This window comes from Melospiza georgiana, chromosome 4, assembly GCF_028018845.1.
Source record: "Melospiza georgiana isolate bMelGeo1 chromosome 4, bMelGeo1.pri, whole genome shotgun sequence".
Lineage (NCBI taxonomy): Eukaryota > Metazoa > Chordata > Aves > Passeriformes > Passerellidae > Melospiza > Melospiza georgiana.
The window spans coordinates 42,034,893-42,050,245 of NC_080433.1; the positions used below are offsets into that span (position 1 = coordinate 42,034,893).

General features: G+C 36.2%; 1 protein-coding gene across 1 annotated transcript in view; it reads right to left on the reverse strand.

Moving 5' to 3' along the window:
* ACSS3 (acyl-CoA synthetase short chain family member 3) overlaps positions 1-15,353 on the reverse strand; it is a 63,541-nt gene that overhangs the window by 22,382 nt on the left and 25,806 nt on the right. The window contains exons 8-9 of the mRNA XM_058023040.1: positions 14,684-14,835; positions 9,791-9,894 (exon numbers count right to left, since the gene is read on the reverse strand). Of these exons, the coding sequence (XP_057879023.1) occupies positions 9,791-9,894; positions 14,684-14,835 (256 nt within the window). The remainder of the gene's footprint in view (positions 1-9,790; positions 9,895-14,683; positions 14,836-15,353) is intronic.

Below are 15,353 nucleotides of genomic sequence, written 5' to 3' on the forward strand. Positions count from 1 at the left end.
AAGAATCAGGGGCCAGATCATCAAGTATTCACACAGACCTCAGTTCCTTCATCCTTTAACATACAACTGCACAGAGCAAAGAAGTCAGTTTCCGTCAGTCCTTTATCACTAAAAGCCAAGCAAGCTTCTAACTGCAGCAGCAGAAAGCTGCCTCACTCACAGCTTAGATTTAGGACTGTTAACCCTGACAAACTGTGTCTAGATAGTCATGCTGCAGGTTGGTAGCCCAAGCACCAGCTCAGTCTTATGCTTACTGATACTGGAAGAAAATTTCTGATAATTGCTTTAGCCTCTGTACAGTACAACTCAGCCATGCCTTCAGCAAGGCCTCAGAAGTATCTGGTGTAAATTGTGTAATTTTGGCAAGCTGCCTTCTTTGTTGCTTCCCTGGAAGAGATCTACACCAGGATGGCACATGACATGCTATATTATTAATGTGTAAAAAGACTAAGCACACATGGCTGATGCTGGGTATTAAAGTACAAACAATCTGATGCTCATTATCCATCAACACTAAAACAAGGACATGACACCTGGCCACTATTATCCCAGAGCACCAAAGGGCACAGATAAGGACAGTTTGGATAATCCCAATACAATATGATGCTTGATGCTGCTACAAAAATCCACAGCACTTCTCCACCCACATTGTTAGTATATATAGCTATGCTATGATTTTACCACATTCTAAGAGTAAAAGCTAGTGAAAGCTATTTTCAGAGCTATGATAATTATACTCTGAACCTTCCCATCCATTTTACTCACTTCTTCTTAATTTTATTTAAGCTTGTCATCAAATGAAGTAAAATTTAATGAAAGAGCTTACATTTACTGAAATTCTATCTAGCAATATATTTAGCATGACACTACAGCAAATTATAACAAAAAACTGAGAGGAACGACAAGAAGACAGCAAGGACTGAAGAATCTGAAGAACTGTAAATTCTGAAGGATACTCTGATTCAGTTTTATCAAGTGTCAGAAAGAAGTATGAAATTAAATCCAGTTCACACATAATACACCATTAGATTAGATTAAAAACAGTCTGTCATCCTAAATGATAAAAGGTTTTGCTGGCTCGTAGCGAAACTTCAAAAACTTTTTCATGTATTGTTTAGTATTTTACTTCACTCCTTGCTTCTGAGGACTATGACATGCAGCAAAAAATTCTTAAACACTCACTGTAATTATAATTTATTTTTCTCCATCTGGCTGCACTCTTAATTATTCCTCTTGTGAATTAAGCACATGCAGCATCAACACAATAAATATCAGATGTGTAGAGAATAACAAAATATGGTAAGTGAGGAGGAGGGGTCTACTTTAGCAAAAACCTCCAGAAGTATCAGCTTTAAGGTGAGCTATGCAAGTTTGGTGATTTGTAATCAAGGTTTTCACACTTGTCTTGTAAGGAGTTGAAAAACTCCTTGTAAACTTAAATAAAGCTAGGGTAAAGAATAAGCAGTAAATAACTGGAAAGATTTTCAGTCAAGACTTTCTTGCTCTAATGTTATTTAGAGAGACTCTCACATCTAAAGCATGACCTTGTCCATCAGGCTGCTTACAATTTAGGTAACATTCATTTGGCAGAAGATCAGAAGAATTTGTTATCTTGAACTGGCTTCAAAATATGTTTTTTCATCCCACTAGCACTCTATAAAACAGAACATAAAACCTATACAAGTTAACTGTAAGCCTCATGGAAAAACAACAGTGTTTTTCACCTATTCTTCACACCCAGGTAAAATTAAATTTTACCTTTCTCACTTGGTAAAATTGTACACAGAACCTTAAAAAAGCTCTTCTTAACTGTCTAACTTCTCTACTCAGAAACTGCAAAGAAGGAACTGTAAAGCAGAAACTTCATTCAAAAAACATGGAAAAGAGATATAAATAGAAAATGAAGCAATAATTTTTTAAAGTGTGACTAAGATTCATGGACTTATGAGAAAAAAAAGTGACAAAGTGAGCTAAAAGTTTTGAAAATCTGAAGTTCCATTTCTCAAAACAGAAATCCATTTTATTTCTAAAGTTATGTATTTTCTGAAAGTGCCTGCGTTTTCATGCTTATTCTTAGAATTGAAGGTGAGAAGAAAAATCAGCATTTTTTAAAATGTTTTCTAAATGCTTCAAAGCACGTGGAGTCATAACTTACCATGAACATAATTTACCAAGCACCTATTACCATGAACATGTATCACACTTGTGAAGGGCAAATACTTCCAATATAACAGTTCTATTCCTGTATTCAATTCACTTGTTTGAAAATAAAATCAATGCCCAAATCCATTAAGATTCATCCAAGGCTCACTTTCACAATTATCCAATCACAGAATATACTTACAAACTGTGGGGGTTGGTATTATACAAATACACAAGGTCTCTGAAGATTTCAAAGCACATTTAAATGAAATCTCAAAAATACATATACAAAATATAACTGCAAGGAAGGTCCAACTAGTTTAGTTAAGGGTTTGTGGGCCATGACAAATATTAAAACCAAAGCAGAAAATAATTGGTTATCACTAACTTGGCAAGCCAGTAATAAAGCACCAGAAGTTTATGTATTCATTTTGTAAGTACACTAGGTCCTTTGCCTCCAAATATTATATATGCTATTATAACACACATCTTATAAATTGCCTGTAGCAAAATGACCGCCAAGACTAGAGAATGGAAAGATTTTTGGTTGTATTTGGAAGATGTCAGATGACATGTTTAAAAATGCATTAAGTCAGGCAATGCATCAAATTATATTTTCAGACAAAATAAATTTCAAATTATTTTCATCCTACTGTGACATCATATCTGATATATGATGAAATACTAAGAGATAAATGGAAAATTTAAAAGTAATTACACATCTCAGTGCTAACTGTTTGCTGTTTAATTGTTTTGAGGAATCTTAATACATTGCATGCATAGTAACACTGACAAGATGGAAAAGACAGGTAAAATTACTACTGTGCAATTCAAGTATCTTTATCAGGATCTAATATCTTAGATACATTCTCTTCCTACCCTCACTTTGAGCAACAGATAAAAGCAGTTGCCATATGACAAGAAAGAGATCAACAACCTGTAAAATCTTCACACTCATACAAACTGGAGGCACTGTAATAGCTCATCTCCTTCAGAGAGATGAGACTGCACTATTCTATTTTAACATATCCATTCCTAAACATGTCCCCTCATCTTCTTCATTTGCCTAAATGCAACCCAAATATTCAGTGCACACTAAATATTGCCCATGGCTCAACTTCATAACTTAAGACTGCTTTACAGTTCTTTTATTTTCAATCATCTAAACTACATCAATGAAATTTTAAGGATGAAAACATTTACACTTCATCCATATTAATTTTGTCCCTGACTGCATGTGGAAAGACAATCAGAAAAGATTAAGATTAATAAGCACTGAGAAACTGAAGCCAAATGGGAACAGAGAAGCTTAATACACACTTTTTATCAATTCTGAGTTGGAAAATGTCAGCACAAATGAGGCAGACTAGCAGTGGCACAGCTAATAATGAATTTGTATCAACACAGGAGGAGCTGATCAGTGGGGAAAACCCACTTTAAAAAGCATGAAAGTAGTTGTGTCTACACTGAGGCACCTGATAACCAAAACCAGTTGCCCGGACTTTGGAATAAATTTGTTTCATCTCTTTCATTTCAACTCCAGATTCCTGGTCCCTGTAACTCCAGAACTGAATTCTGTCACTCCAAAAAAAGTCAAGAATGGACTATTTGTTGCAAATCAAACAGCCATCCTTTCTTTAGTTTACCTTTCCTACTGGCTTTGAGTCTGAGAATTTCATGATATTGAACAAAATCACTGGACTCATCTGCAGCTTTGAATGGGGCAAAAGTGGAAGGTAACTGAAGAACAGAATGTGGAATCCAGCTGACAAAAAGGAGATGGAGGTCTTCCCTGACAAGGTAATTCACTTAAAGAACAGTTCTTCAGTGCAAACCTGAAAAGGTTAGCTAATAATTTAGTTGCAAAATCCATCTTTCCAGATACTCATACAAAGGAGATTGTGCACAATGTTGCCGAGGCAACACAGTGGAAACGGAAGTCTGGGGATCACATCATGCTGCTTGGAGATCACATTAATAAACTCTTTGATTGCCTCAGAAGTAGTCCAATGAAATATATTCATCTGAGTACACTTATCCATGATTCATATTTTTTACACTGAATTCAATGACACATTTGTATCAGTCCTCATAAAAACTCTGTATAACCATTATTAAACCACTACATATAATTACCTAACAGTAGTCTGCCCTAATAAAAATATTACCAAGGTAGCACTTGCATGTTCTAGAGGTAGGACACAGAAAAAGAAAAATTTTAAAAGTGATAGAGTACATTATTAATTATATTACAGAACTTGGAGAATTCCTACCAGAAAATTTTATCACACTCTCTCAGAATATCCAATACAATATGCACTATAGTACAATGTGCAATATAATCTTACTTGTCAGCAGCCACAATGTATCAAGCATCATTTGATTTTTGCCCTAATGCCTGCTGCAGAAACCTACTCCTTACTGGATAAAGCAGCCTATTTGCATGAAAACACAAAATGTACACAATTGTTTCATAGTTATGCCTGCTAGTGAGCTGATACTCAGGAAATAGTAGATAACTCCAATCTAAACCTACTACACTTGCACACACTGTAACTTTCATTTCCATAGTACTCAACTAAAGTTCTGTGGAAACATGTCTCTTGACTGAGATTTTATGCAGGCCATATTTTATCACTGAATTTTCAGCTTCAGTTCTATTTCATCTGAATTTTCCTATACATCCTCAAAGGCAGAGTCTCAAAACGTTTTTATTTAAAAACATCAAGAGAAAAAAAACTCTTTATATCCTATACTTACTATGAATAAATGGAAATCTGACTTACCATTTTCTCAAAATGTCAAGAGTGGTATGGCAGAATTTCATTTTTTTAACTAACATGAAAGCAGCTGAAGATGTTTAACACAAACTTTCCGAGGCTTTTGCTTCCACAGCTCAACCTCCTGGCTGATTCCCCTTTTTTTCCCTAGAACTCAAAGCTAGCTCCAAAATCAAGATAAGCCATACTCACATTTCTTTGTCTATTGAGGCCCCCCTCCCGCAGAATGAGGGTAGTCACACAGCAGATACAACCCAAACACTGTTTAGGCTACTTCAAATAAATTTGGAAAGGCTCCTTGTAATTGAACTAACTGCAATACTAAAACAGAGCAACTATGTCATTGCCTTAAAATACAACTACAGAGAGAAAACAAGATCCAAAATGTGCATTCCACTTTCCATTAAAAAAAATCACAAAATATAGGTAAATAAGACCAAAAATTATATCTCTCAAAAAAAAAAAAAAATCTTTTTTTTGACAATGAACTTAAGGCTTACAGGATATCTTGGAGCAGAAGAGCCTTCTTTCCCTATTTAGTGTCTGCAAGACTGGAATAACTGTACTTACTTCACAGGGGTGTCAAAAGCATTAATTGCTTGTGTTTGCACAACTTTGAAGATGAAAACTGCTATTGAAGTGCTAAGTGTCAATTTGTACAAATAAGCAAAAACTTAACATCTGCACCAACCCAAACAAAATTCTCCTCTCCCCAGGTACAGTTGAGCATAGGATCAGAAGATCAGAAAATAACATTCTTTCATCCATTGCCATATCTCAAAAGAAAACAGCAAGTTCTTCCCAGTCCTTACTACCTGAAATCTTCCTTGTCACTCAGTGATCCTGTGACTTACATTTCACAGTTTGTAAGATGTGCTTACTATACTTTTAACACAAACATTAGCATTTAAAATGAGTGTTATTGCTGAAGGTGTACTGACACAAATCAGTTTTAAGCAATCAGCTTTTCCAGGTGTAGCTGCTTTGAAGTCCCTTAATGAAAGATTACTTCTGTTTCAAAGTATTGTTTCAATTCACAGTGTTTCAAATACACTCCATAAATCGAAATTTCAAGAACAAATGAAAGAAATCCACATTTCCTTGTCCATACTAATTTATTTCTAGTTATATATATGGCAAAAGGGCCAAGTGCTTTAAAGACATCTTACTAAACCTGAAGAAGGAAGTGGTTAACACTCCTATTTTATAAAACTTTTGTCAGCCTTTTGTTTCCCCCACACTCATTTCCATCTCCAAATGATGACAGTCACTTCTCATCTCTACAAAACTCATCCTTTCCTTACCTTTCTCAGTCATTAACAAAGGAATAGAAATTACCCCATTATGCAAGAAACACTATTTACCCAGATACTTCTCCTCCTCCTCCATCTTCTGCTTTAGCCTCAGCTCAAAGAGCCAACAGAACTGCTGAAGATCTACAGTTTTCAAGCAAAATTAAGATGTCAGAATTTCTCAGAGTTTTGCAATGCTCTTGTTTTGGAAGAATGCAGATAAGTATCAGCTTTGGGAATAAGTACCAATTTGTCAGACTAGCAAAGGTCAAAAGCATTTTCATATGTAGAAGACAGAAACTTTCAATCTGAGTTATAACAAAATAGCAATTTCCAACTTCAGCTGCAATTAAATGTCAAAAAAAGACAATTCATTTTGTTATAAAAAATGCATTTTAAAAACTTATTAGTTCTACATAACACAGTTAATAGTTTCAACTTCCCCCTGACAGAAGTGCTTAGGGTTTTTTATTGTGTTTTTAGCACGCCGCTTTTTATTTTGGAGATAGTTCAGAAAATTGTTATTTCTGAATCTGTGGGTCGTTATTCTGTCATCAGTCACTAACCTTGCCTATTTCTAATGAATTAAACAGCCAGTTATCTATTCTGTAAAATATTTCACATTCAGTACATAAACCTTTAACCTCATGTACTGAAATCCAATACTGTTGGTTGAAATGGCTTTTCCAGCACAGAAATCTATTTTCAACATTTTGACAAGTGACAGATAAGGATGAACGTGACAGAACTGCTTGTTTTTTCACAATTAATGGCCTTTATTTTTGTATTCTGCTAAAGCAGAGGTGAGTGAAGAGCAGAAGGGAAGACTGCTTTCACCAGCAGCAATGGCTGCTGTGCTGCAGGACCCGGGAGTCCCCTGGATGACAAGGTGACCATGAGCCTGCAGTGCTCTCATGGCCAGGAGGGACAGTGGCACCCTAGGGTGCATAGGGAAGAATGTGACCAGGAGGTTGAGCGAGGTGATCTTCTCCCTCAGCCTAGCCCTAGTGAGGCCACATCTGGAGTCTTGTGTTCAACTCTCCACAGTTCAAGAAAGACAAGGAAAGGGTACAAGTAGCAAGTCCTGCCAGGAAACCTGCTCCAGCATTGGCTCCTCTCTCCAAGGATCTACAGGTCCCTGCCAGGAACCTGATCCAGCATGGGCCTCCACAGGGTCAAAACTTCTCAGGCATCCACTTGCTATGGTGTGGGTCTCCTTCATGGGCTGCAGGCAGATTTCTGCCTCCTGTGGACTTCATGGCTTGCAGGGGCCAGCTGCTTCACCATCGTCTGCACCATGGGCTGCAGAGGAAACCCAGCTCCAGCATCTGAAGCACCTCCTGCCCCTCCTTCTCCACTGACCCTGGTGTCTGCAGAGTTGTTTCTCTCACATGTTCTCACACCACTCTTCTCTGGCTGCAATTACAGCTTCAAAATAACTTTTTCCCCCTCACTTTTGAATATGCTACCACCATTTCTAATTGGCCCAGGCATGACTGGCAGCACATCCATCTTTGGAGCTGTCAGGGATTGAGTCTGCCAGACATGAAGGAAGCTTCTGGCAGCTTCTCACAGAAAGCACCCCTGTAGGCCTTCTTGGGAGGCATCCAGTAATTACGCACATTGAAGAATGTTAGCCAGACTTCTCAGTGATGCCCACTAACATAACAAGAGGCTGCAGGCACAAACTAAAACCAGGATATTCCATCTGAGCCAAAAAAATATGGGTTTACTGTGAGGGCAGTCACACACTGGCACAGGCTAGCCAGAGTGGCCAGAGAATCCCCATCCATGGAGATACTCAAAACTAAACAGGATCCTGAGCAACACTCTCTGATCCTGCTTGAGAACGAGGACTGAATTAAATGAGCTCAGGAGGTCCTCATTGACCGAATGACTCTGTGATTCTTGCTTTCTTATCCCTTGAAGTTCAGTTCTTTGATAGGAACCGAATTAGTACATTCTTTCCTTCAGACTAAAGGCCTTGCTTTCATTCAACAGCTCACATTTCCACACAAATCACTTGGGTCTTCCCTCTAATCAAATTATTAAATGTTCTCAAAAAATATATTTAAAATGGCCTTAGTTCACTAAGTCATGGTACAATTTAATTTAAGAGCATGCCCTGAATATACAAATCAAGAACTACACTGTAGTCTGAGCTGAGTCTTGGTCTTGGAAAAATGTCTAAAACAGAGTGTAAGTTCCATTATATCCATATGCTTAAAATCTCTCATTGATGTTTACATACTTGAGATACATCTGAAAGAACACTGTAACATGAAACTTCTGCACTAAACATATACAAAAGCTATGGCAATTTTGTATATAATATATCTTTATATCTGCAAAGACAGACAAAAATACATACAAAGCTGCAAAAATTACATACAGTAACATTGATTATTGACAGTTCAGTGATTTATCAAAGACATTATTTGATCTTTTAGCCTTTTCCAGTTAATTTCTCATTCTGTATCATTCAAGCCTGCCTACAGACATTAGGATCATAGTGAACTGAATGAAACAGAGGTCTTTTGCCTTGTATTAATCATCTAATCAGCTGATTAAACACAGGTTAAATTAAAAATTACACTACTGTCTTCCAGAACTTTTTCAGAATTTACCTAAGATTGTCTTGGGTTTTTTTTTTAATTAAAAAAATGCATTTTAAGCCTCCTCAACTGATCTAATTGCATAATATATAGATGAAATACCAGTTTCTCACTTTCTCTTTAATCTTCTATAGCTTCTATTTGATCTCTCATGGGAGAACCTCAGAAGGTTTTTCTTTATAGAGAAAGAGACCGCACATCTTAAATCAATGATCCACAGAAAACACAAGAGGTACTCTTGGAAGGGAGCAAAGAAGGGAGGGAGGGAGGCAGGCAGGAAGGAGCTTTTGTAATACATTGCCACTGTTTAATCAGCAATGTGTGTAAGAAGCAAAATGCAAACTTCATCTTCTAATAGTGAAATTTAAAGATACATGAATCCACAGTTATAAGGAAATACATTTGATCAAGTCTTAATACAGGATTCAACTAGGATTTTTGCAAAGTTACCCACAGACTGGTTCTCTGATTCCTTCATTGCAGTGAAACAAATAGGAAACACTAAAATAATCACTAGAAGTTGGATGGCATCCATACAGAACAGTATTAAAGACCAAGGAGTCTATGCAGCAGATTGTTTGTTTTTAATTAAACAAATTATACAAGCAAAAAACCGAAGTTTAAGCCTTAAATAGCAAACAGTCTGTCACATAACAATCACACACGCAAGCAACATAAAACACACCTGGAAAAATACTAATACAAACCTGTTTTTTTAAACATGGGTAGCAGAAAATACCTTCTTTATATAGCTTTTACAAATGTCACATTTTTCTAAAAGTACCCTGAACTCACTTTTCAGACCACTTCCAAAAAAATTCTTCCTGCTTGAATTTTTTTTTTTTTTACATTTATTTACATGTTCATGGCAAGAAAAAACTATTTTACCTTCAGACTCAAGAAACAAGTCTGAAAATACTCTCCTCAGCGTATTTTACAAAGAGTATTTTGAACCACTCACCAGTTTGCCACCAGTGGTCCAAGACAGGTACCTTGAAGACTCTTTTTGACCATTCTAACGTGTCCACATCACAGTGCTCGCCAGCTACAAACATCGTTCTGAACCTTTAAATAAAAATAAAGTCTGTATCTTGATCTGGACGTGGAAAGGAAAACAAAATAATGAATACAATAAATGTCTCCGTCCACTGTCCCAGAAAAGGGAAAAGACAAAGGAGAGCTTTTACTTTTTGTTTTCTCTTTCCTACTAAGTAACAACTAGAATATTTGCAGCATTAATTTAAGCTACTTAATACTTCATCATGTAAAAGAAACTTTATTTGCTGAATGCACATACCTTGGGAGACCAGAGGCAAGCAACTGTCTGTTGAAGTAAATATAATTAAATGCTCTGTACACAAAAACTAGGTAGATATCTTCATTAGCATTGCAGTACAATCTCCCACAGCCATATGCATGGCATTGACATTTTGTTTTTCTTTAAGTCCTTCCTCAGTGCATTTTGAATGAAGACAACTGCTGAACACAGGACTTCACTCTTGTCCTTCGAAAGTGGACAGAAACTGCACTGATTTTGTAAAGCCAGTAGATTTGTAGCCACAAAAAGAGAGAATTCTTAGATCTGGTTGGTATAACACAAATTTCAGTTCAGAGGGATATAATTTAGAAACACTACAAGTCTCATCTTTCCATGGAAATGAAATACAGAAAGCAAATTAGACAAACACCAAGGACATATAAGACTTAGGGAAAATTTAAGATATCTTGTTATCCCTTGAGCCAAAAGCAAAATTCGTCTCTTTTAAATTGCCAGCTTTAATAATTAGATTCAATAATCTGCAGGCTAAAGATGAAGTTTATATTATGAGAAGGAGAAAAATTTGCTCTTTGGCAAACTTAAAGCACAAAACCACCAAAAAGAGTATCAGAGCAAAGTGCCACAAATCTAAACATAAGAACCATGGAATTATTTTCTCCTCTCAAACAGTATAGCAAAATAAGGGATGCCAAGGGCTATGAAATGCCCCACTGAGCAATTTTTTTAAAAGCCCACTTAAAACTTCAAAGCATGTCAGTCCACCTGCTACTGCAATCATCTATCCCTTCCATGCAGTTAATTGAGAAGAAAGGTCCTACAGCCTCTCTGTTAAATAAATGTCCTCAGCTGTTCTGAAAACCTACATTCCCAACATGAAATTCAGCACAATCAAGCTTCTAGGCCCTATATAGGAATTCAACAGAATGGACTTCAAATTTCACCTGATATATAGGGGACAGATCAATGTTCCTAATGATCCTGAAGCAAGAAATATTGTTCAACATAGCACATACATTTTGGTGTCACTCCAAGCACAGAAGAAACAACATCTCCAAACTATTTACCAAAAGCTTAAATTTTCATACAGGTAATAATGTGAGCTTCACTTTTACAAATGAAAATATTTTGGAACAATTTTTTTTTAAATTCTGGAATGCACACACCAGTTTGGGGGGGGCAGGTATTCTGGCAAAGAAAAACTCTATCTGCATTTTACTACATAAGCTTTTTTTCCTAAAAATACAGCATTGAAGGTTCATTTGCACCTCTAAACATTAACTGGAAATAAAGAATTCTTACTAATTTTTAATGCATGTGGAGATCACATACATACATACATATATATATATATATATATATATATATATATACACACACAATATATATATTTCTTTGTTTAATTATTTATTTAAACATGCAAAATTTAAAAAAATATTTTCACATCTTCTGATTTTTCTCCATGGATGTGCTTGTTCATTTCCTTCCCTAAACAGATTGTACCTTGAATATGAGAATCCAAGCATTGGATGTTTGCGTGACAGTCACAGAGAAAGACACAGAATACAACTGCAGCTCCACAAGGCTGTTCATGAGCACAATTCAGGACTCCACCAGGACAGGCCATGTATGATCAACAGCAGCACACAGTAGGGGGCAGCAGGCAGAAGTACATTACGTACTTCAATTGTAACAAGTGCTGGGTCTTAATGACATATCCTCCTAGCACCATATGTGAAATGTCAAATCTATGAGAAAATATTTCCTTCTAATAGTTTTGAATTTCCTACTTTAATTTCACTTTCTCTTGTTCCTGCATTACGAGACAGATAATTGAAGTTTCTTGTCTACTTTATATTCATTATTTCTGCACAGTTTTTATGCAGTCTCATATTTCTTTTAAAAGTCCATTATTATCTGGCATCAGATGAACACAACCTAGAATTTTTAAATGCTCTTGATATAAAATTGCAGAACATTCTCAACTGACCAAAAGTCAAGCAAGCAGAGTAGACTACGGGACACAAATGGCAAATTACTTGTACATTAATCCAAACTGCTGAATTGTTGCCACATTTCACGTAAAACCATCACTTGTCAATTGTTTGGAAATTAGAACAATCCAGCTCACAACAATTATGTCAATTGTAGGATGAAGTGTGATTCAAGTATAGGAAGAGTTAATGGCTTGGTATTATGGAGTTACCTTCTGAAGAGGAGAATGGATTCAAAGAGCTGAACAGAATATGCTTACGTAGAAAAAGTTCATGGAATTTGGATGTTACTTGTTTTTCCAACAGGAAAGGCAGCAATGCTCATCAGCACTGGATGTTATCAAAAGCTATGTCTTTAGATCTCCATAAATAGGTGGTTGAACAGGGCTTTTGACCTACAGTACTAAAAACTAAACATCTGTTTTACTGTTAAGCACAAGCTGTGTTTTAGACATAGGTGGCATTTTGTGTCAAAAGTAAAGAAATTTCAAGATTTGGCTCCAATAGACACAAGAAATTTAAAGCACACTAGAACCTTTGGAAAACTCATATATATAATTTTGTGCAGAGGCCAGTGATGCCAAAAACATCAGTTCTTAACAGAAATTTATTTCACTTACATCATTTCAAAAGAACTCAAGTTTGTTTATAATGCAGTTTGCTGATGTAAATCAATGCTCCCATATGTATGGAAGATGGCATTGCCTACCACCTCTATTGTTCATCAGTAACTATCTTTTTTAACTTTTTTTTTTTTAAGTGACATTGACCTTTACCATTTATTTAACAGAACTTTTCAGAAATAAAATGTACCATGGTGGAAACCTCTTTCAGGACTGCATTCCTGGATGCAGTCCCTAAAGTAAGGATTCATTTTAGTGCATGTAGCAGAAAGACGTTTCAAAGATTCTTCACCATGTAACAAAGAAGAAAGCATCATAGATCAAGTAAATGAACTAAAAGTAAGACTGCTTTCAAACTGAATCAGACATAATTCACTTGACCTTGAATAGAAAAGTCTATCCAAGTAACACCCAAACCCAAATATTTCCCTAGAATGGAAATTTTAATCACTTGATAGACTTTCTTAACAACTGTACCTACAAGATATTAAATGATGCATTAGAGGGTTTAGTAAAGAGACCTCACATCCCAGTGAACTACATGGTCCAAAGCTGAGTGAATTATGAGACAACTAAAGCTGCAGACAAGTGGAGAAGCTCATTTGATATGACTGAATAGGAATGATGAAATACCCCTTTACATCTGTGGCAACAGATACTGCAAGGAGACTCTTATCTAGAATTCTCATCTGGCCTGAGAATGCAACAACTTACAAAGCAGGTAAGCAGATTTCCCATTAAATGAATACTCTAAAGACCAAGTAATTGTCTAAGAAATGCCAAGGAACAGCAATTAAATTTTCTAGAATCTGAATCACTTTCTTGTCAATTAACGTCATAGAACAATAGTGCATTAGTGTCTCAAATGAGTTCTTTCTTATTTCAGGGAGGAGTAAGGGCTGATGATAGCAGTCAAAACAGATGGAAGAAAGTAATGATAAGCTTGTAATGAATACCTCAGGAAAAAATCCAGCTCACTAATAATAAACTTTCCTGAGCAATTAAGAATGTGGAGGTCTAACAAAGCTTCCCTTCTCTTTGAACAAGTGTGGTAATAGATGTTCTTGTGACTGAACACTGCCTATACAGTCTGACACAGTCCCTGTTTGATGCTGAGCAAATCATTCAACTTCAAGATTAGATGTGGTCCAAACCCACATATTTTTCATTTTTAGAATGTTTACCGTAAAATACAGAAACTTTGTCTGTAGAAGTATTGAACACTCACAAATCCAAGTTACTATGAGAAACACTTTATAAATATAATGCAAATAATGTGGCTAAATATATGCCACATTTTAAGCATATAATACTACAATCTTTGAAACAGTCACTCAGACTAGATATTGAAAACTAACAGAAGACTTTGACCTTAATCTCTTTGACTCAGCTTCCCATCTGCAAAATACAGATAATACCACTCTCTCACCTCACAGGGGATTTATGAGGATGAACTCAACCAAGACTTTGAAGCATGCTGATAGTATAGTGATAAGCACCTTAAAAGCAGTACAAGACATAAAATAGCCCTTTGGATAGATAATCATAAACAATAATGAAGTTTTGGGGCAACAACCAAAACATTGACTAGCTTCTGATTAAACAAACACTAAAGATCCTGTGCATCCTTAACAAAATGAGAGGTCATGCAGAAAAAGCAGTATGAGATGACATAATCCAAGACTGTATTAAGAGTATAAGCACAGGGGAATAAAGTAAAAGATGGAAGAGGAATCTTAACTCAGTAAAAGCTCTTAACATTAGAGTCATAGACTTTAACAGCTTTCATCTCCTCAAAACTTTCAATAGAAATTTGCAAGCAAATATGTGTACATCTAAATTTTCAAGAATAGATTAAAATAGCACTCTACAGAGGTGGGCAAAACTCCAGATTCTCTGTAACTCTTAGCTCATGCAGCCTGCTTCTGGAAAAAACTGCTTCCAGTGTATCCTTACTTCACCTTTTCAGTGAGTACTGCTTTCCCAAGGCTGCCTCAGGGTCCTGCTGACGGATTGCTCTAATTGCACTTGGTGAAGTAAAGAAGGCAGCTACTTCATGCTCTGCTAGGACACGGAAATAGGCACCAGCATCTGGCGTTCCCACAGGCTTCCCCTATGGAGAGAATAATTTAAAATGTCACAGGATAAAAATACCTCATAATTCCTTGACAGTTCAAGCCTTGAGCATGTAACAGTAGTGGTAGCACAACAACAGAAGTAATTTCACGTAAGACTTCAAAGGAAGCTTTGTTAAAAATAATAATACTGTGAATGTATTCACTGGTAGAAATAAATTCACGAGCTTTGGGAACCATGCCTTACATGAACACAGTACATACTAGTTACTAAGAAAATTAGGACAAATGAACATGCAAATGAAAAGACAGAGACAAAGATATGTTATTGCACTGGCAGCAGAGAGAGTCATGTCTATATCTACCCTGAGATGCAGTTTAGAAAACCTCCACACTCCCTCTGAACAAGGAGTCTCTGGACACACTGGCAGTGCAGCTATATTCCCATGCACATGTTTTCTTACCTAGAAATTTTTCTAAAATCTGGAAAGATTGCCGCTTAGCTGCTTACAACTGACTTTTTGGAACCATGCTATCCCACATGTAGCCTGGAAAG